The sequence below is a fragment of the Andrena cerasifolii genome, chromosome 5, assembly GCF_050908995.1.
Source record: "Andrena cerasifolii isolate SP2316 chromosome 5, iyAndCera1_principal, whole genome shotgun sequence".
In the NCBI taxonomy this organism is placed as follows: Eukaryota; Metazoa; Arthropoda; class Insecta; order Hymenoptera; family Andrenidae; genus Andrena; species Andrena cerasifolii.
The window spans coordinates 16,088,817-16,109,684 of record NC_135122.1 but is presented as its reverse complement, the minus strand read 5'-3'; the positions used below and the strand labels follow the sequence as shown (position 1 = coordinate 16,109,684).

Sequence of the window (20,868 nt, the reverse complement as noted above, 5' to 3'; positions counted from 1 at the left end):
GTTTCATAGTTTCATCACCATTCAACACGAATGCTCTTCTCCTTGATCCTCGTTTCTTCCAACAGTCTAAACTACTAAAATGACTACTAAACTAGGGTACGTGTCCCGATTACGGTGCTTTGACGCACACTTGCTCACGAAGGAATTAATTACTGACTTCTCTTACTTTAATTTTGCTTGGTGAAAAATTATATTGGTTTTCTGAACCTTTCTGTTTATTAAGGCATTTTTTGGGTTAAAAATGTTACTTTTTCATATTTTTTAAATTGAAATAAAAATACATGTTTTTGTCTCAATTACTATGCCCTAAAAAGTGCCCTTATTACGGTGCCCTTTTTTAAATAACATTCCCGCGGTTAGGTTATGTCTTCGAACTTTGAACTGTTCAAAACATTTTTTTCTGTACGAGAGGTGTTTATATGTAATTTTAATATTACCTTTTCATTAAAAAATAAAATATGCAAATATAAATTTCTGTTCACACGTTGTGAGAAACGAAAATAAGGTTAGGTTTAGCAGTTACAGAGGAAGCCAGTAGTGGGCACCGAGGGGCGCGGTAATAGGGACAAGCGTTAAATTCCTGTCCGTGTTATGGCTTCACTTTAAAAAATACAAAAACGTTTAAAAAATGCTCATTTTTTCTATTTTTTTCATATAATTAGAATCCTTTATGATCTAATTAATACATCACATAAGTGCAAATCATGATAATTATCAATTTATTCACGTTTGTAAAATACGTGTTCCTTACCGCTCCCGGTAAGGATTTAGGTAAATCCATCGAAATCTTCATATTTATTTTTCAATCTTTTTTACTATGCTTTAATTGTTTAAAAATACAACCTTCTCGTTTGTAACACGTACATTAATAGTTTATATAATTTATTTAACTCAGTTTCGGGAAATTTAAACTAAAACTACTTTTCTGGAAAATTAATGATTGAATTTGTATTTATTTAAAATTAGGTTAAACAATACTACGTAAGACGCTACCTGACTCCCCCTTGTAAGAAAAACGTAAGAAATTTGCGACCCCCCCCCCCAAAAGCCTTACGTAATTTAAGGATGACCCCTAACCAGGACACGTATTCTACTCTAAACAAAACCAAAAATCAAAGTTTACTTTCGTTCAAACAATAGGTAATTAAATTACAATTGATTAGAATTTTCCATTCCATTGGGACTTTGACGATGAATTCTGAAGATAAATATACGGCTTTGGTAACTGGTTTCGGTCCATTTGATAATCATGTTATTAATGCCAGCTGGGAAGCTGTGAAAGAATTAAGCAACTTATCTGCTACTTCAGAACAGCTCAAGGATGTTAAAGTGATTGTAAAAGAAATTCCAGTTTCGTATGACGGTGTAGTCGATTACGTATCTAAACTATGCAACGAGTACAAACCTACGGTAAATTTTTCATCCTAATGAAATCTCACATTCTATAGGGTTATTTCAGATTTAAATAATGTCTATTTATTCTAGGTAATTCTACACGTAGGTGTATCGAAGATTGCATGCTGTTTAACTGTAGAATGTTGTGCTCGTAGTAACGGGTATATAAGGCCAGATATACATAATAAATGTCCAGACGAGAATGATGTTGCAGAAAAGATTCTAACAAGTGGTATCAATGTGAATAAAGTTTGTGACATTGTTAACAACAGGTCAAGGCAGACAAATTGTAAGGCTTGCGTTTCTTACGATGCAGGCAGATATCTGTGCGAATATACATTTTATAAATCTCTGGAAATAGAGCCTATGAAAACGCTGTTCGTTCACGTTCCTGATTTTGATAAGTATTCAAGCGTTCAAACCGCGAAAGGCTTACACGATATATTATGTTATCTAATTGAAAGTGTGAGGAACCACCCTCATGAGGGATAGGTTTTATCATTGTCACTATACAATTTTACTAAAAATTATCCAATTATCAGTAAAATATCAAATTTCATTTTAATATAAATACCATAATGTATTACAAGTACTATTATCGACTGCCTAGTCTATGATCCTCCTTGTTGAAATCTAGTACGCGCCGGTGGTATATTGTACCTAAGTTCAAGAAATTCGGGTTTCCTTATCATAGATGCTACATGACCCATCTGAATCGTACAGTCAGGGTTCAAGTTTGGGGGTAGTAATGTACACTCTCGTTCTAAAATACATGCTAATCCTTCTAAAAGTTCCACGAATCCCATAGACGCAGCCGCTCTGCGTAATCGATTTACTTCCTGTATAAAAGTACAACACATCATAAGTCAGAACTTTGGGTGCTAATATTGGGTGCGTTCAGCGGGCTCAACCGTTGAGAGCTCAACGGTGATCAGTCCTGATCAGTGACCGTTCCACTAAACGACACTTGGGGAGGGGCAGCGATATTGGGTGCGTTCAGCAGACTCAACAGTTGAGAGTGATTTCCCTAGATTTTAATCGCGTCGACCAATGAATGTGCAACTTTAGAGTAAAATCTAGTGAGATCACTCAACAGTTGAGTCTGTTGAACCCACCCTTTATCCCCGCTTAAAAAATGGCGACCGATCACTAAACATGTTGAGAACCGAGCAACCTAGCGGTAGCGTTCAACGAAAAATCAGTGAGCGGCTACTCAACGGTTGAGTCCGCACCCAGTACCAGCTTACCTTATAAAAGTTTTGTGTTTTCTCGGGCAATTTTCTTGCATGCCTTAAAATCTTTTGAATATCAGATTGCAATCCAACTTGGCGAATCCACGAAGGTGCATTCTGTGTGTAACTCCTCTTCTCATTTGGCCTAACTGGAAAGCTAACAGCAGCACCTTTAGCTGCGTCAACTGGACCCAAGTTACTAAAATTACCTAACCAGGGTACAACGTCTAGGCCTGGTTCCAACACTGTCAACATTAAGTTTGACTTTTTTTTAGTATCAGCCCACGAGTATATAAACCCATACCATTCGTTGTTCAGTGAACAAAGCGCTACCATATTTTCCACCTGTAACAAATAGGTATACATAATTCCATAACTACAGGCTTGGGAATTAAGTGAATGCGGCGGCCGATTTTCAGAGACAACTTTTTCAGGTGCTTGGAGCGCCTCAGGCCCGTACCGTTATGGCATATCATATCTTTTGAAATTTCAATTTTTGCATTACCTTCAATGCCCCATGTAATAACACACAGAAAGATGGTACTTTCCCTTCGTCTCCGTTTTCTTCTGTATCAGAATCCTCTTCCAAAGATATGCCCTGCATACTCGGACTTTTCTCCGTAGCTAATGGTAAAACTAGATGCCTAGAAATAGCACTGGGACTGCCGACATCTGCCACTGATACGAATCCACAAATTTCGATGGTCTTTGATATAATTAAGCCAGACACTAATTCGAAGTCTGATTTTTTAGTATAAGACTAAAACGACAGGTGTTATGTCAGGCCTAGGCTACTTTGGGCTACTTTATACCCCAGTTTTATATATTTCATTATTGTGGTTTACCATTGGTGCTGGTGATAAAAGAATACAGGAACCCAAATTTCCACATTTCAAGTATGCTTGGAAAGACACATAATTAGTTTCGGCTAGTTTTTGGAAACAAGTTGTCACCGAATGTTTGGAAAGCGGTGCTTCAGGAACCAGTACCACGCTATCGCCACCAGCCAACTCGATTAATCGTTGGTAAAGTGGCAACCCCATATGTAAACCAGCATCTGGTAATGCGTTAAAACTTAAAAATATAGTAAGACCTGATGAATTGCTGGCAGAGGGTATTACATATTCTTAGTTTCAGTGAACATACCTTGCTGCGAAGTAATGCACACGACACTTAATTTCCCTGGATAAGGAAAGGGTAACGGAAATGGATTTACATCCCTTGTTACATTTAAGGAATTCAATGAGTCACCTAACGACATTGGACCCACTCCAGGATTGCCATCTGTGATTAATATCACTTGACAGGCAGTGGTATTACCCCACTCTGCCATAATAACATTATTAACACCATGGAGAGCAGTTTCGATGCAAGTCTTGTCGCATTCCTCTATGTTTTGTAACTTTGAACGAATACTATCATAATCACGAGTAAATGGACAAATAACTTCGTACAGGGAAGAAAAGACAACCTGAATAAAGAAGAGAAGTCTGTGATTACACGAAAATAGTGACAACTTAAAATTTTGTAACGAAGCAGGTGCACTTACTAGAGACACAAATTCTAACTTTGAATTCACTTGCAGATAATGTAACAATGCATTTATACCGTGAACAGCTAGATGATGCCTTGTTAATTGTTCAGTTTGATTATTTTCACCAGATCCGTTTCGTAATATCGGACGTCTCATCGAGAGAGAAACATCTAACGCTATAACTGTCGGCATTTTTGCATGGGAAAGAATAAATTCTAACGGAATTCTATTTACACTGCGACGTTTCTGTTCTTACGTTGTATGTTTGCTGTCTACGAAACACACCTTTAGGTTAGGCACACTGTTTATTTACGTTCACACAATCAACACAAGTTGTGTATCACGTCATATCAAGTCATGTATGCAGATTTTTCTGCATTATTTCAGGGAACAAATTACTTGGTGACCACTGTCGTCTTCCTTTCGGTTACTTTCCTTTCGTTTCCTTCTCTTGCCTTCTAATCTCTCGTAGTTCTCTTTAACAGTCCTCAGCGCGTCGGGAAATCCACGGCGGATTTTCCATGTGCTTGGTAGCCAGGGATCGGCGGTCTCCAGCTACAGTGATGGAAGGGGAAACATCTACAGAAGCGGTGGTAATGTGTGCGTTAGACGTAGGGAATTCAATCCCGGCTGTTTTTTTGATTCTAAAACTCCCGGGATTTGATATATCAAGTTATAACTTATCCCGAGAATTTTTAAAAACGTAAATTACTTTGTGAACAACTGAAAAATATAAAAATGGAATCCAAAAAACAGTCGGGATCCCGGGATTGAATTCCCTAGTTAGACGCCACGATTGGAGACGAACCGACGTCAGCGCCAAGCGAGTGACGCCACGGCCAACCAGCGTCGACAATATATTTCCCGGTGACGTTGGTTCGCCGTGGTTCGTTCGTCTCCTTCGTGGCGTCTCACGCACTTATTACCAACGCTCCCTGTAGGTGTTTCCCCCTCCATCAGCGGTAGCTGGAGACCGCCGATCCCTGTTGGCAGCCCAGGCAATGCACACGACAGGAGTAGGGATATGGTTGTGTGCAGTGATATGGGAAGAAAGTGGGGGTCGACGGTAGGTCATAGTGGGAGTAAATATTTGTTCCACGTCCCATGATTCTGAAATCACTGGGGTGAACAGAAATTTACATTTGCATATTTTGCTTTTGTAATGAAAAGGCCATATTAAAATTACATAAAAACACCTCTCGTAGAGCAAAAAAATGTTTTAAACAGTTCAAAGTTGAAAGACATAATCTAACCGCGGGAACGTTATTCACAAAGGGCACGGGAATAGGGACAACGCATTATTCATGGCACGGTAATTGGGGCAAAAACATGTATTTTTATTTCAATTAAAAAAAATATGAAAAATTAACATTTTCGACCCGAAAAAAGCCTTAAGAGAAAAGTTCAAAACACCAATATAAATTTTCGTTTTATCAGATATATTTAAGTAGGTACGTCAATAAATGTTCATCTTTGTGTGATAATTTCCCTCACCTATTAACCATTGGCGGTCACACACGGTCAAATAGTACGTCATCACCCAGTCATAACTCATCGGCATTCAGTTGCAATCAGCTGATTGTGCATTACAAAGGTCAAGAGTAAAGCATCAATATTATTGTGCGTAATATTTTCGATTTGTTTATTGACGTGCACTTCTAACTGCACCAATAATTATTCTAAATTCTAAAGTTTAAGTGCAAGTGAAAGTGACTGATGTAAATGTGATTAAAAGTGTACATAGCAAGAAGAGTCCGTTTGATATACGATGCGCTTGTGTTTTGTTATCTGTGCACTAATCTCTTTGCATTGCATTCTGTCTGTAAAATCGTGGCACTCCAAGCACAGCCAAATATCCCCTGTCATATTTGGTAATTACTTATTTCTATTCTATTTCTCTGTAGAACCAGCAATAAGTAATTTCCCGATAAATTCTCCTTGATCTGATCCAGGACAGTTAATATGTATAATCTTTTCTATGAAAAGTTCCAGGTGATGGAGGCAGTCAAGTCGAAGCGAAGCTCAATAAAACATCTGTGGTGCACTATTTGTGTGAAAAGCTTTCCACAGAATATTTTAATATTTGGTTGAACTTGGAATTACTGGTGCCAATGGTTATAGACTGCTGGGTATGTACTTAGATATTATACGGTACGCGGGTGTTCCTTATATCTTTAATAAATAATATAAACTTATTATTTCAGATTGATAATATGAAATTAATTTATGACAATGTAACGAGAACAACAAGAAATCCAGAAGGCGTTGATATACGTATACCAGGTTGGGGCGACCCATTTGTTGTTGAGTATCTGGATCCGAGTAAAGCTTCTCCTGGAGCCTATTTTAAAGATATCGGTAACATGCTAGTCGAGAAACTTGGATATGTCAGAAATCATTCTATACGTGGTGCTCCGTATGATTTTAGAAAAGCACCTAGTACGTATACATATTTCTTAGAGTCCTTGTTAAAGCTGCGAGATGACTGATTACTGTGTTATAAATTAGATTGTGCACAAAATCCTTTTTAGACGAGAATGAAGAATTCTTTGGTAAACTAAAAGAATTGATCGAAGAGACGTATGACGCGAATAAGCAGGTCCCTGTAACATTATTGGCGCACAGTATGGGAGGACCTATGTCGCTTATATTTTTGCAGCGCCAAAGTCAAACGTGGAAGGACAAATACATCAACAGTTTAATAAGCTTGTCAGGTGTTTGGGGTGGCAGTGTCAAGGCGCTTAAAGTATTTGCCATTGGTAAAAAATATGTGGTATACGACATATTATACATGCTACGATGTACATGTCTTGACTTTGTACTTAAGGTGTAACGCTTTGAATAAATGTAGGGGACGATCTGGATGCTTATTTCCTACGGCAAAGTATTCTGAAAGACGAGCAAATAACCAGCCCCAGTTTAGGATGGTTATTACCGTCGAGGTTATTCTGGAAGGAAACAGAAGTACTGGTGCAAACAGAGCAGAAAAACTATACGTTATCCACCTTAAAAGATTACCTAATGTATAGTATATTTACGATATGTACTTACAATTAATCTCCTATCAACAGAAATAATAACAATTAGTTTTTGCTCTCTGTTATAGAAACATTAATGTGCCCAATGCATGGGAATTTAGGAAAGACAACGAAAAATATCAATTGAATTTTCAACCACCAGGGGTCGAAGTACACTGTTTATATGGAGCTGGTGTGCACACGGTAGAAAGGTATGTTGATTCCATTAGAATTCGATCATTTTAAAAACTTAAACAAGTCATGCATTTACTCTGTTCTAATTTTCTAATATGCTTATACGTGTGAATTGACTTCAGATTATATTATAAGCCTGGTACATCTATAGAGGATACTCCTCAATTAATTCTTGGTGACGGTGATGGCACTGTAAATTTAAGAAGTTTAGAGGCTTGTAAACATTGGCAGGGTAACCAAAAACACAAAGTTTATTCTCAAATTTTCCCCGGTATAAATCATTTGGGCATTCTTAGAAATCCTACTGTATTAAGTTATATTAACACTGTTTTAAGCGTGCAATAGTACTTACTGTTCAAACAAGTGTATTAGTTTCAGTCCAACTAGCAAATCGAAATAATAGGAAAATAATGCGCTATAATAACGCTCCATAACAACGATATATCGCGAGAAGAAATTACATGTAGAAACTAACTCGACCGATTTTTTGTATATACATATGTACAGTTTCTTGTATTACTCATTACATACATACATACGTCATACATCACTCTACCACTCCTTGCCATACTCGAGTGAACGTTTACTTGTTTTTTTTATTTCTTCATATCTTTTTGATAAATACTCCTGTTAAAAGTTAACAAAACGAACTCCAGTAGATGAATAATAAAAGAAAAGTTTTTAAGTTTTACAATGGTTTGATCAACGTATTAAAATTTTTCCACGTTATCTTTACTCTCTTAGGCACACATCGTTGAGCATATATGTATCATATGATCACATGAAATAATTGCAGTAGGTACTACTTAGGTACTGTATTTAAAGTGTTTCGTGTTGAGAATTTCAGAAAAATATTACTTAAAAATACAAATTACTTAGAGATAATGTATTTGTGGTAATAATATTGTAATAAAGATTAAATAATAATAATAATAATGTAATCAATAAATGCGATTGAAGGTGTAGAAGAGAATAAAAATGATATTGAAAAATTATGTTCTTTTATTAATAATCTCTGTCTTGCTCCTGTATGTTGGTTTTTGTTTGCTTTAAATAAATACATGCATAACTGGATCACAGATTGTAAATATACAATTACAATCTAAACAAGTACATACATCCACCATACTCTAAATTCTAAATCCCTCTTCTTTATGTTTTAAAATTGTATTCTTACTTCAGGAGTACTTTTTCCCGTCATCATATGCACTCGTTGTTCCTCTATAAACGTGTGCTTAAATTTCTGGCATCGTAAACATGTATGCAGAAAAAGTTGATGTCGATTTCTTGAAGAACACAGCGTAAAGGCAGCACAGGAATGCTCAAGATACGATACACCTTGTTACACACATTAAAAAACACGCCCGTTCAATCGTCGCCGACTAAGCTTAGCAACCACTGAGCAACTATTTACTCTTCATCACGTATATTTAGTAATACTATATGTTTCTGTTACGTTTGCATGCCCAACGATTCTTATCATCATTTATCAAGCTTATGCCATAGAAATAATAAAATGAAGTTTTGCTCGAGGAACAGGCAAATGTATGTACGTACGTACATACATACATATACAGGGTCATCCGTTAAAACTGCAACTTACGCGCGCGCGAACAGACGAAAATGGCAACACCGCCTCACGGACGCATTCCACTACAACCAGCGACTATTGTTTATCAACACCATGATTTTTAAAAAGAACATTAAATACAGTATCAAGTACACAGTTTGCAGAAGTTTTCACAACAATTGTGGTTAAAAAAATTTATAAAAGAAAAATTAAGTAAACGAAACATTTTTTAAATTATCCATCTTTAAGAGGGAATAATTTTTCCTCATTTTTTCGGCGCAAATTGCATTTCGACATTTTTTATAGTTCAAAGTTATACGAAAAATGCCTCAAATTCTTCAACCCGGGCCGGGAAATTTGAAATAGCTCTTTGCGACGTTAATTTGAAAGAGACCATCCTAAAATTTTCGAAACTCGGGCATCACTGCTGTTCAGCGGTCGCTCCGAACCCCGGGCCGATGAATGGTTGTAGTGGAATGCGTCCGTGAGGCAGTGTTGCCATTTTCGTCTGTTCGCGCGCGCGTAGGGTGCAGTTTTAACGGAAGACCCTGTATACAGTTAGTAAAAAAAGTATTTGGACACTTTTTAAAATCTCATAACTTTTTTATAATTGGTCCAATCGACATCAGTTTTTTTTTATAAGCTAGAAGGATTAGTTTGCCAAGTGATATGTTTCGTCGTTTTGAAAAAAAAATGCAATTGGTCGGAATAGTAAAAAAAATAATAAAGGTCGTTTTTTAACTTTTTTTTGTGAGCCTGCAATGAAAGTTCAAAAAGCCCGTTTGTTATTCCAAACGACCAAACACGCCACTTAGCAAACTAATCCTTCTAGCTTATAAAAAAAAACTCATGCCGATAGGACCAATTATAAAACAGTTATGCGATTTTAAAAAGTCTGCAAATACTTTTTTTACTAACTGTATGTACTTTCCAAAATCCAAACAAGACATGTTCGCTTAATGTCAGTTGAGACTAGACGAAGATTTTAAAAAAGCATATAATCCTAGAGCCAAGATGGTTACCACTGTGATTGTTTTGTAACTTCTAATACGGTACGGTATTCTCGGCGTCGATTGTACAATTTTAAGTTGACGTTGTCTCTCCCTTTCTTGACGGCTCGCTACTGCTTTTGCCTTCCATTCCTGTTCCTTACACTTTCTCTTCCGGTCGTATTCTCTAACATCATTATTTATGGATTCAGGAGGATATTGAGAATACAAATCTTTTGCCTCAATTAGAAGCGTTTCAAACGGTAAATTATCTGGCAACTACAAAGAAGAAATAACTTTTGCATAAGAAGCACGAGATTCTTGTACATAAAGCCGGGAATCCGCCGGGAAGCTAAGCTAAGCTATGCGATGCTATGTTTTAACGTAGCTTTTGGTGGAAACGGTTCCATAAGAATGTATTGAAGCTAATTTTTTTAAAACGTAGCATGGCATAGCATAGCATTGTATAGCATAGCTTAGCTTCCCAGTGGATTTCCGGCTTAATACATATATGATTTCATTTTAAGACTATCAAGAGGAAGCAATACTCACTGTACATAATACTTTGTGAGTGTGACCCATGTCCGGTGTAGTATTAAAAATCTCTGTTGCTCTATAAGCTACGATCACAGTGCTCAGATAGAGGGGCATCAATGGAGGACTGCCCAGGAAGTAATCGAATAATCTATGTAACAATTTCCTATTTTCCGCGTACTTGTGCGCATACCATGTTGTGTACTCAGCCAGTGCGAAATGTGGAAATAATTCTACGCTACGGTATAAAACAGTTTTAACAACCTCGTGTATACCTTGCGTAAGTAAGACGCAGGGAACACACACTTATTATCGTACTAACTTTTCCAAGTGTTCCAATAGAGTAGGATGTACTCTCTCTAACAGTGCAAATATATAAAATAACTCTTGATTTACTTTCTCCATGGTTCTCTCCATAAATCTCTCGAGAAACTCAACTGAAATAGACTCGAGTACACGCAAAGCATTCTCTAAACCCATGACAAGTAGAACAGTTGCGGCTATGTCGTTATATCCCTGGTAGTAACTAAGGTATGTACATGTGTTTAAGATAAATGTTTCCAATACATCACCAGAAAGCATTTAAAACTCGAATGCTCTCTGGTAGACCAGACGGGTAAATAATACTGACTTCAATGTAGAATGCTTGTGAAGAACCCAGCACATCAATTGCGTCAACTGTTGCTGAAAATGCTCTATCTCGTGTTGCGCAGCATTTTGAGAAATATGACTGCCACTGCGCGCGACGTCCTTTAATATTTGCTGATAGACTTCGTTTGGTATATGCTTATGTATCGTTTCTAATCCACTTATTGATAAACTATTCTCCTCTGACAGTCTCAAAAGCCTTGGCCATAGAACCCTTCGTATATCATCTATGAATCATCTTTCATCATCATCATCATTTCAGTATTTAATTACATGGTGTAAAATTATTTTCAATAAGGAACCCACAATTCTAAGCGCACTAAACTATTCAAACCGACTTGATAAACTTAATTTTTTTTTTCGGTAAACGTGCATAAACAAATTACATCGCGCCATCCATGTAGAGGTTCCTTATTGACGATAGTATCAACGAAATACCATTAACGAGTCCTTCGCTGCTGCAGCCAAGTAGTCTGAGCTCCCCTAACGTTAGGTCCGGATTAACGATGCAGCCTCGAATAACGCTTATCTTTATCCGTTCTCTATTCGTCAATGTCTCCCCACCACCAGAATCATCTTCCAACGAACTGCTATTATCATCACGAATTAACGGTTCCTGTTCTTTAACCGACCACCTAGAGTCTGAGAGGTCAGGTATTCGCGGCATATTTTCGTCGCGCCATGCCCTCGCGGAATCAGACACCCTTATGAGAGGGACGTGACTTTCAGAGTCCGAGCCCTTGTCTTGTTTCGGTGTAAAGTTCACTGTGTCAACTACATTTCTTCGTCTAACTTTCAGGTTATGCTTTTCAGGAGTAATTGCCATTTTCGCAGGTGCTCCTGAGACACTGGAATCCAAAGGTACTTCATCTTCTTCCATCTGCATGTTTTTTGACATAACGAACTCATGCCAACAGTTTTTCCAAATGTTTCATAATACGAAGAATTTACAAGAAATTTCACACTATGCGGTATACTTGGGAGCGAACTAGATCAAACCCAATCAAACCAAACGGCAAACAGCGACCAACAGCGACAATCGCGACAATCTGTCAAGAATGGTCAAGAATGACACGCATCGATCATCGTTACTTACTCGTAAGAGGAGCGATTCATTAATTAAAGTCGAACGGACGTTGACGTGGCTCATCCTTTCGTTTCTTTTCGTGCGGAATCTAGCGGCTCTGTAGAGTACTTGTAATAGCGAATTCGGTAACCCGCACTGACTCTGCACTGGTGCCAAAAAATGACTTGGATTGGTTGATTCTTATAGAGCTATCTCCGTTTCTATCAAAAACAACCAATCCAAGTCATTTTCTGACACCAGTGCAGAGTCAGTGCTAGGTACCGAATTCGCTATAAGACTTGTAAGTTAACAATCACAATCAATTCAAATCATCTACTTTTCCTTTACACTGTCACATACCGCTCTCTCATTCTTTTATTATATTATTTGCAATTACACATAGATAGACGACATTGCTTTGGGATTTTTTGGAATTTATCAATGATTAGTGGAAGGATACATTCTTCCCATAGATGTCGCGGCTAAGCAGATATGTATTTTACATGCAAGAACCGTATCTGTACTACTCTATTGTACTCTACGCAATCGTGGCGTAACACATCGTAATATGTAACACATACTCCGATCATCTTTTTACTTATTCAACTTACTTATTCCTATTAGTCTATTACATCTTCATCTTCTTATATTATTCAGATAGCCGAGGCATTGCGAGGTAGAGCGGTAAAGTCGATCACGATCGGCAAGATAGGCGTAAAGGATATTTGTGTTTTGGATTTGGCAATCTTCTTAGACGTAATAATTTTAAGTCAGGATCATGGCAGGATTAACAAGTACTGCGTATAATATCCTTTTCAAAAGAACCTCTACGTTCGCTGTAACCATTCTGGCAAGCAGCTTCATCTTCGAGCGAGCTTTCGATATGATTTCGGATGGTATATACGAAAGCGCTAATAAGGGGGTACGTACACACTGTATGATACGATATGTTTGATATAAAGTGACCAGATATTTTCTGTTCCAATGCGGGACAAGCAAGCAAGCAAAAAAAAGGGTTAACAGATCCGTGAAGAGATCCTTTTCGTAGTTTATTAAAGCATTTGCAATATATTTAAAAAATACATACTTGTGATTATAAACTGATACATTGAAACGAAATTAAAAATATTTCTTTTGTTTCACAAAAAAAAAGTAGGGGAAACAGTAACTTTATGCCACTGCGAAAATGTAAAAGATTACATGTCCAATACGGGACACTTTGCGGGACAAAGGGCTCAAATGCGGGACGTTTGGTCACTTTAGTTTAATAGTTTAATAAAAGAACGCTGGTTTACATGGTTTCCTCTTATACATATACATATTTAGTACTTACTTAGTTAACTTACTTAAATACTACTACTGTTAGATTGCATTCATTAATTATTTTGTTAAACAAGCCAATGATGTATCGCAGAAGCTTGTGCGGCGTGTGAAAAGAGAAACACACCCACACGTGCATATTATCAAACTATTGCTTCTTCTTCTTCCAATACAACTGAAAAGAAATCATAGCTATGGTAGAAAACTATCGCATGAAAGCTTTAATATGTCTAAAGAACAGGAGAAATATGTTTAAAATAACATTGGTGGTGATTTCTGTTTCAGAAACTTTGGAAAGACATCAAACATAAATATGAAAAATAGATAAGAAAAATATTAATACTTTTGAATTAGAATCTGTATGTACACACGAATAAGTATATTCCTTTTCCAATTGTACGAATAAAGAGCATTCTCTTTGGACACAGTATTGGTTCTTAACTTTCTACGCATAGTATTTAAATGCATAGTCTGTTTCATTGCAACGTATTTATTTATGAAAAGAAGAAGCTATTGTTGTCACGCGCATGGATTACATTGTGAGAAGCGGTTACGATTTCATACCTTAAAATACCCATTGAACGTTGTTACAAAGGTCCGATGAAGCGACCGGAAAATAGAGTAGTATTTGTCACAGTGTCGACAATGAAAAACAAGAATGGTCTGTCCAACTTCACGTCATTGCCAAGCGAAGACAGGAATCCGAATCCAACTTCTGGTGAGATATGGTTTTATTAACATGGCGCTGTATATAAATCTGAGAGACTATAAGGACACAAGAGTTTCGTATGGAATACCTGTATCGGCAGCAGCTAACGTTCCTTCTTCGTCTACTTCTATTTTAACATTTTGCAAGAGACTAGTTACTTGTAAGGAACCATTGGATATGATTTCAGTGAAATTTGCATTCGAGTTAAATATACTCTCGATACCCAACTGAAATAACAATTTTTGCGATGCACGGCAATATCTGTTTACGTTCAAATTAGAATGAGAAAGATTTTATATAACGACACTCACGTCTTGCAGGGTAGGCAGCAAATTGAGATTACTTTCTATAGTAAATTTCGGGAGGTGAATAGTAACGTCTCTCTCCTTTAAGTTTGCAAATATCGCAGAAACAGGGATAGTAGCTAAATCTGTAGATAATATTCGAAGATAGGGATCTATCCCGCTTTTTCTCGGCAGTAAAGTCAACATTGATGTTTTGCCATCCTAAAAGAATTACGTACGGATTATCACGCAGGTATGTCGGCGATGAGATTTAACGGGTTTATCATACCGAATATGGAATTTCTAAAATCTCCGCTTCGATAGAAGATACGTATGCGTATCGATACGTAGATTCATGTTTCATGAAGTAGGTGTTTCGACATTCACCATTCGGCATATAGAAACATTGTAGTTTGGTTTTCGCCTTATCGAACGATTTTAACCAGCGTCCTTTAAAATAAACGACCGAAGTCAACATTAAACGCGTATCATCTGGAAGATCGTTTACCAACGGCGAAGAAATTTTGCTGCGCGTTGCTCGACGAACCCAGTCGTCGATGAGTTTTGCAGCACTTTGTGATTCCGCGAAGTTAACATTCTGAATATCTGCTTTGTAATAAGATTGCAAAGTGTATTTGTAATTATCCAACACGGTCAAGTCCTTGTGCACCCAGAGAGAAGTGGCTAAATCAATTTCCGTACCATTTTCGTTTCTCTGCAAGTAAGGAGTACGTGAGAAACTGGATAAAATACACACCTTTGGATATTTTTCGGTGTACATACTACCTTTAGAGATGTCAGAGTATGTTCCATAATTTCTCTGATACGTGTTCCGTCTTCCGGTAATCTTAAGACCGAAATAAGTTCTCTTCTCGTATCTCCACCCGCTCCTTCGGATAGCATCGCCAGGGCTGCTCCAACGCTCGCAGGCGACGACACCAGATTTCCATTGTACTCTTTATTCAAAGCCTATAACGAAATAAGTACATGGATGCATGATATCCAATTATTGTTAAATAGGTCTCGCGAGCAGAACTGAAGGGGCTGAGACAGAAAGAAATCGCTACTAGTCACTCAATGGGATTTCGATGGGGGCACCCTTTACCATTCTACTCCGCGAGCTTTCCCATCATTTTTCTATTGCCCAGCGGCTTTGGTTTTTGCTCGCAAGCGCTGTGATTACTCTTTCTCTTACCTGCGTAAAGTACGTATTGAAGAGATTTTTCCGATCTTCGGTATTAAAGCCTGCCTGCAAGACTGGTTCTAGAAATATCTTGGCGTTAATATCGTGTACAAGCGTCTTATTCATTTATTGAAAGCCGATATCTGTTCAGCGTAAACAATTAAGAGGAGAAATTGAGGAAGACATACCTAGCGTAAAGTGTTAAGACTGTTGGAAGAAAAGTAGCAATAAGTATAAGTTAAAGCAAGAGGTAAAGTAAGGTAGAGCCAAAGGCCAAGTTCGATCTAACTCGTATCTGAAATTATGTATCTGTAAAACCTCCGTTAAGGTGGACTAAAGTGGATTAAAAGATTAACCTGCAGCGAGTACATCCGGCTGAAATCTCGATGGAAGCTCCTCTACGTCGACTGTATTTGTAGATGTATCCAGAGGATTTGCCATTTTACCCATATAGAGAATCGTTCCAGTAGACTCGTCTTCGATGTAAAACAGGAACGGATGAGTTGCGTGAAAGGCTTCGTCCCCGATTTTATTTCCGAGCTGGACCACTGGAGCAAAAAAGAAAAAATGATTAGAAGTGCAGGCGAGATAATATAGGGATCAGGGTGGCTCTAATTTTCGACTATTGAATTTTCTTCGGGGCATCCTCTAGAATAGTTCCAAATAATTAAAAAAAATCTGTGGAAAGTTTGAGTCCGATCGGATAACGGGAAAAGGTGCCCCTGAGCTTTTAAACATTTACATCATTATATAACAGCTCACAAAGTCGATTTTACATAATATCCACCAAGTTATTGATTAAATAAAAAAATATGTCAAACAAAAGTTGTAGATCTAGACAAGGAGCATCTTTTATGTTCTATTTTCTGCGAAAAATGTCCGCAAAACTAAAACAAAATACTTTTTTATTTTTCAAATTTTTAAAGTTTAAATACTTCTCCAATTAATATTTTCTTAATTATTAGGAACTATTCTCGAGGGCGCCCCGATGAAAATCTTGAAAAAAATTTGCACCAAGAGTAAATAAGAGCCACCCTAATAGAGATACATAGAGGATTTAGTTACCAGTGGTCGCGTAAGCAGTGGTTCCATTTTCGTTCACTTCAATGCCGGTCTTTTGCACTATGTCCGATACTTTTAGATGCTTGGAAGTCCGTCTGGCGCGGGCTATACCCGTTAACGTTGCCGTATCGTCGAAAATGTCCTGGATGCCAAGCTGATGGAAGAGAAAACGAAGCAACAACGCAGGATTAGACGCGCGAACAAACGTGGTATGTAACGAAGCGAGAACGAGAACGAACAGACCTCCCGAAGAACAGGTTCAAGGTGGCTGGAGAACTCGAATTTGAATTTCGGAATTAAAACGTCGACGAACAAATGTTCCATCAGCCACACGTGCCGCGTCAACGCAAACGGATTGATTTCATTGATGAGGTGCTCGATTCCGTTTCTAGCGCGTGGCAGTACCAAGTACATGGCGAACTTTAACCCCTGAAATAAGATATGAAGGTAAGAGAAATTGCAAGTTTAAGGTACGGGTGGCATCTGTCAGGGAATGGAATATGGTTTCGCGTACGTGATACGGTATACGTAGAATCTTGGCATCTAGGTCAGGAGATTCGTAATAGTAGAATCGGTTGATTGTACGCATAAACGGTACGAGCACTGTTCGATTCTGGCTCGTATGGAATTCTTCTGTTCGAGTATCTTCCGGGGAGAAGTATCTACCACGCCATGATCCTTTGAAGAAGATCGCGTTCATGATCAGCATCAGCGAATTTTCTACGCTGCTCTCTGGAAAAAATCGTGTTTCGCGACTCTTACGCACATTCCGAATAGACGATTGAATTCGATGGAATATTTCGCGCGTGCTATACCATCCGTTATCATTTTATGGATATTGCCATCAGTAACGGTGCTGGCCCAGGCGTTGATGCTGTCGACCAGAGGACGAGCATCGGACATATTCGCGGTGATCACGTTGGTGTTGTAAAATGTTTTCACGATCGCCCCGTATCGTTCTCTAACTAAAATGTTCGAATCTATGTAAATTCGCGTTCCCATGTTTAAACTGTACGCGGACGTAGTCGCCTGCAACAAATACAAAGTATACATAAGTGAGGATCTGAGCCATTATTTTTGTTCCTTTCCCTAGGTACCTATATCAAACATTTACCTGAAGCGATTGCAAAACAGTGGTAAATCTATCTCGCGTAGCCGTTCGACTAACCGGCAGTTGCATCGCGCTGGCCAGCTGGCGCGCAGTTTCATCCTGAGCCCCTTCGTACAGCAAGACTAGGGCGATTTTTAGAGATATCGGCGATAATAGAAGATTTCCGGGCTCCCGTTTGCTCATGACCTGGGGGCAAGCGCAAAAAGACACCGTGAGAACGCAAAACTGCATAGGTACATGCAAGCAGTGGCTTTAAGATTTCCTGTTTTAAAAGTCATTACCCGGAGCAGTATCCAATCGAAAACGTTGGAATATTCTCCTCGATAGGGCACGAAGTCATCCTCTTCCTCCTCGCCGGGGTTGATGGCCTTAGCACCGACGTGTGTCGTGTTCGAATGGGTGGATGTTTGCGTCACCTCCGAGTTGAATTGTTTGCTTGCAACCACCGCGATATAGATATACGCGACTACTATGTAGCCTGAAATTAATACATTGCTATCGGTCGGGTTAATCCTATATAGGGTGAAGGATACAGTTATTGACCAGGGTACAGTAGTTGACCACTTCAAATATCTGCCGCCATAGTCTAATGAACATGCGCGCTTCCGCAATGATGCAATTTGATCAGAAAAGACAGTTCTACCTTTCGTTTCAACCAAGAATCGTTGGAAAGGAAAACGTGTAATTTCAACTATCAAAGAAGCTAAGGGCTTAGCGGGCATCTTTAGAGCGGCGACTTGTTTAATGACTGTATAATCATTGTTCAATTTTGGGGGGTGTTCAATAACTGGTTCGACGAATGCACAGTAATACAGTTATTGACCACTCGTAATTTTCGTGCTGAAAGACCGCGATGAAAATTGATTTAGATCTTTGGAGGCACGGGGCAAAAAAAAGAAAAGCAAAAGAAGAAAAAGAAAGAGGCTAAGAGATGCAAAGAGAAGAAGAAAAAAAGAAAGAGCAGGTAAAAAATATGCCATTTTCTTTTATATTCAGTAAGTGGTCAACAACTGTACTAAGACCGGTCAACAACTATGCCACGACCGTTCAATAACTATACTTTTGAGTTATGTTTCTTTATAATAGCATAACATCGAAACTACTGATTTCTTCAAAGTTTCTTTGGTGTTATAATCATCTTCGATACTTCTCTTTCCGCCTGGTATAGCAAAATTTCATTTACAAAATTCAAGTTACTTATTCCATAGCGTTTACCTAAACCGAAGCTCTTAGGTGGTCAACTACTGTATCGTTTACCCTATACGTAGATATAATTCGGCCCGGCTTCCTTCGAACTTGGAATCGTTCGACGGCTTATTCCAAAAGCGATTTTCTCCCCCTCCATTTCGTTTGATCGGTAAAATAGCTTAGATGTCAAGGTAAGAACAACTGTCTCCATCGTTTTCTGTTCCGTGTTCGTTGCGCACACAAAGGAATAGTTGCTCGGAACGAATAAGGCTCGTAGATTTACACGGGAATGAAAGAAATTTCTCACCCAGCACTTCTCCGATGTTCTTCATTGCGTAATAGCCCAGAGAGTATGCTCAGTCCACGCAAACAATTCCGCCAGACAAATTAGCTAGTCAGCTTTTGAGTGATCTCAGCCTGCGACGATCAGCAGAGAACCGGTCGGTTTAGTTCGCGGAACGGGCGAGAAGTGGTATAGGGCAGAGGAGAGTCCCCCCAGGGGACTGCTCGCCGTGTCGGGGACTCACGAGCAGTCACGAGCCACGAGCGAATCGCCGCTTTCAACTCGCGACTCGCGCATCCTTCGAACGCAAACAGGCGTTTATGCGAACAAAGAATACCCAAGAGCGAGACGAATTTCTCGGTAAAAGATTTATTACAGTGAAATCGAGCCATCGACAATGCTGCTTACAATACGACGAAAACGTTGGTAGATTTTTAAGGAAACGCGTCATGTGGGTATGCAAGTAGGTACATGTATGTGTTACCGCACTTTGACAATTTGGAAAAAGTGGAAATCAGCTGGTCTTTGACTTCTCCATTGTTCGCCGTTTCGCATTTTCGTCCTCTGCTCGCTGCATCGCCGTGTACTTATCGATGGCCCTCGAAACCAACACGGTCGCCGCCGCGTTTTTGCTCTCTGGAGTTACGTAGGTCCGGGCCAATTCCGCTACTTGCTCTTTTACCTGCTACAACGAAATCACTCTTATTAATGGGAATCTGAACTTCCTCCTATCGTTTTCCAATGTCGGGAACGCGAATAGGGGAAACGATTAATGGGCGTTACCTGCTTCCTTGTAAGACCAAAGCCAAGAAAATCGATGGTACAAAGAGGCGTGAACGTGCAAATTATAGTCATAACAGCACCGCCTAATAGAGCCACAAACAGAAGTTGCAAAATATAGGTATGTATGCACCGGCACGCGCTCCGACGAAATTAGACTCTCGTTTCGACGACAGAGCCGTTGGAACGAGATAACTCTCATATCCTGGCTTAACCGCGTTACCGCCGTAGTCTGTATAAGTAGGATAAGAGTATTGACTGGCCAACTGTTGACTTCCTTGTGCGGACGTGTAGACCGGCTGCTGCTGTGGATAGTGCTGAACTGTTGCCGAATTGAGGGATCGCGAACACCTGTTGACTCGGATTTCTCTCCCTCCTAGATGCACAGAGTATTTGTGCGCGTGGCTTCCAACAACTCGCAAAACGGAAACTAACTAAAAACGTATCTGTTTTATATAGTATTATTATACCTAACGTAAGGTGCGTGGGAGAAACCCTTGAAACTTTGCTCCATTAACATTTTCTGCCTCTAACAGTTCATCTCTAGTCGACGCGAAACCTTCTAATGTGTACGTACATCTTAAATCTCCTTTCAACTGGCCTAGATCTACCTGTGGAGAGCTCGAACCCCTGTATCCTTCTGTACCCCCGTTCTTTCTGTTCCTTCGAGTTACCGTTACCGTTCCCGAATCTCCAAGAGATTTGTTAACGTTAAATTTACTCGAAGAATACGATTTAGGACTGCTCGGCCCGGTAAGAAATATTTTG

The 20,868-nt window shown here is 38.9% G+C and overlaps 6 protein-coding genes across 9 annotated transcripts; 3 read left to right on the top strand and 3 right to left on the bottom strand.

The window, feature by feature from the left end:
• Positions 1-158: 158 nt before the first annotated feature.
• Positions 159-1,984, top strand: LOC143368929 (pyroglutamyl-peptidase 1). The gene is made up of 2 exons (XM_076812165.1): positions 159-1,410; positions 1,486-1,984. The coding sequence occupies exons 1-2, from the start codon at positions 1,192-1,194 to the stop codon at positions 1,885-1,887; spliced, it is 621 nt and encodes a 206-aa protein (XP_076668280.1). The 5' UTR covers positions 159-1,191; the 3' UTR covers positions 1,888-1,984.
• Positions 1,937-4,661, bottom strand: Ints14 (integrator complex subunit 14). Its single transcript, XM_076812145.1, has 6 exons — positions 4,177-4,661; positions 3,774-4,098; positions 3,473-3,684; positions 3,133-3,387; positions 2,643-2,972; positions 1,937-2,234 (listed from the first exon to the last, which is right to left on the bottom strand). The coding sequence occupies exons 1-6, from the start codon at positions 4,351-4,353 to the stop codon at positions 2,007-2,009; spliced, it is 1,527 nt and encodes a 508-aa protein (XP_076668260.1). The 5' UTR covers positions 4,354-4,661; the 3' UTR covers positions 1,937-2,006.
• A 917-nt stretch (positions 4,662-5,578) lies between these two features.
• Positions 5,579-8,070, top strand: LOC143368924 (lysosomal phospholipase A and acyltransferase). Of its 2 annotated transcripts, none has more exons than XM_076812160.1 (7): positions 5,579-6,032; positions 6,148-6,290; positions 6,366-6,600; positions 6,693-6,920; positions 7,013-7,184; positions 7,268-7,390; positions 7,496-8,070. In XM_076812160.1, the coding sequence occupies exons 1-7, from the start codon at positions 5,930-5,932 to the stop codon at positions 7,716-7,718; spliced, it is 1,227 nt and encodes a 408-aa protein (XP_076668275.1). In that variant the 5' UTR covers positions 5,579-5,929; the 3' UTR covers positions 7,719-8,070. The 2 variants fall into 2 exon arrangements, with proteins under 2 accessions (XP_076668275.1, XP_076668276.1); XM_076812161.1 differs by having other exon boundaries at positions 5,580-5,781.
• A 287-nt stretch (positions 8,071-8,357) lies between these two features.
• Positions 8,358-12,209, bottom strand: LOC143368921 (TBC1 domain family member 20). The gene is made up of 5 exons (XM_076812146.1): positions 11,553-12,209; positions 11,098-11,341; positions 10,789-10,992; positions 10,485-10,704; positions 8,358-10,211 (listed from the first exon to the last, which is right to left on the bottom strand). Exons 1-5 carry the CDS (start codon positions 12,010-12,012, stop codon positions 9,906-9,908), a joined length of 1,434 nt encoding a protein of 477 aa, XP_076668261.1. The 5' UTR covers positions 12,013-12,209; the 3' UTR covers positions 8,358-9,905.
• A 547-nt stretch (positions 12,210-12,756) lies between these two features.
• On the top strand, positions 12,757-13,923 carry Ox (ubiquinol-cytochrome C reductase complex subunit oxen). Its single transcript, XM_076812166.1, has 2 exons — positions 12,757-13,102; positions 13,786-13,923. The coding sequence occupies exons 1-2, from the start codon at positions 12,959-12,961 to the stop codon at positions 13,822-13,824; spliced, it is 183 nt and encodes a 60-aa protein (XP_076668281.1). The 5' UTR covers positions 12,757-12,958; the 3' UTR covers positions 13,825-13,923.
• Positions 13,266-20,247, bottom strand: LOC143368914 (uncharacterized). 3 transcript variants are annotated; one of them, XM_076812131.1, is made up of 16 exons: positions 20,104-20,247; positions 19,345-20,005; positions 18,131-18,327; positions 17,853-18,035; positions 17,554-17,767; positions 17,253-17,470; positions 16,982-17,167; positions 16,742-16,892; positions 16,033-16,224; positions 15,689-15,756; positions 15,280-15,462; positions 14,783-15,208; positions 14,521-14,715; positions 14,298-14,436; positions 14,065-14,215; positions 13,266-13,675 (listed from the first exon to the last, which is right to left on the bottom strand). In XM_076812131.1, exons 2-15 carry the CDS (start codon positions 19,367-19,369, stop codon positions 14,088-14,090), a joined length of 2,505 nt encoding a protein of 834 aa, XP_076668246.1. In that variant the 5' UTR covers positions 19,370-20,005; positions 20,104-20,247; the 3' UTR covers positions 13,266-13,675; positions 14,065-14,087. The 3 variants fall into 3 exon arrangements, with proteins under 3 accessions (XP_076668246.1, XP_076668244.1, XP_076668245.1); XM_076812129.1 differs by lacking the exon at positions 13,266-13,675 and having other exon boundaries at positions 13,973-14,215; XM_076812130.1 differs by lacking the exon at positions 13,266-13,675 and having other exon boundaries at positions 13,973-14,215; positions 19,345-20,002; positions 20,104-20,242.
• Between the last annotated feature and the right edge of the window lie 621 nt (positions 20,248-20,868).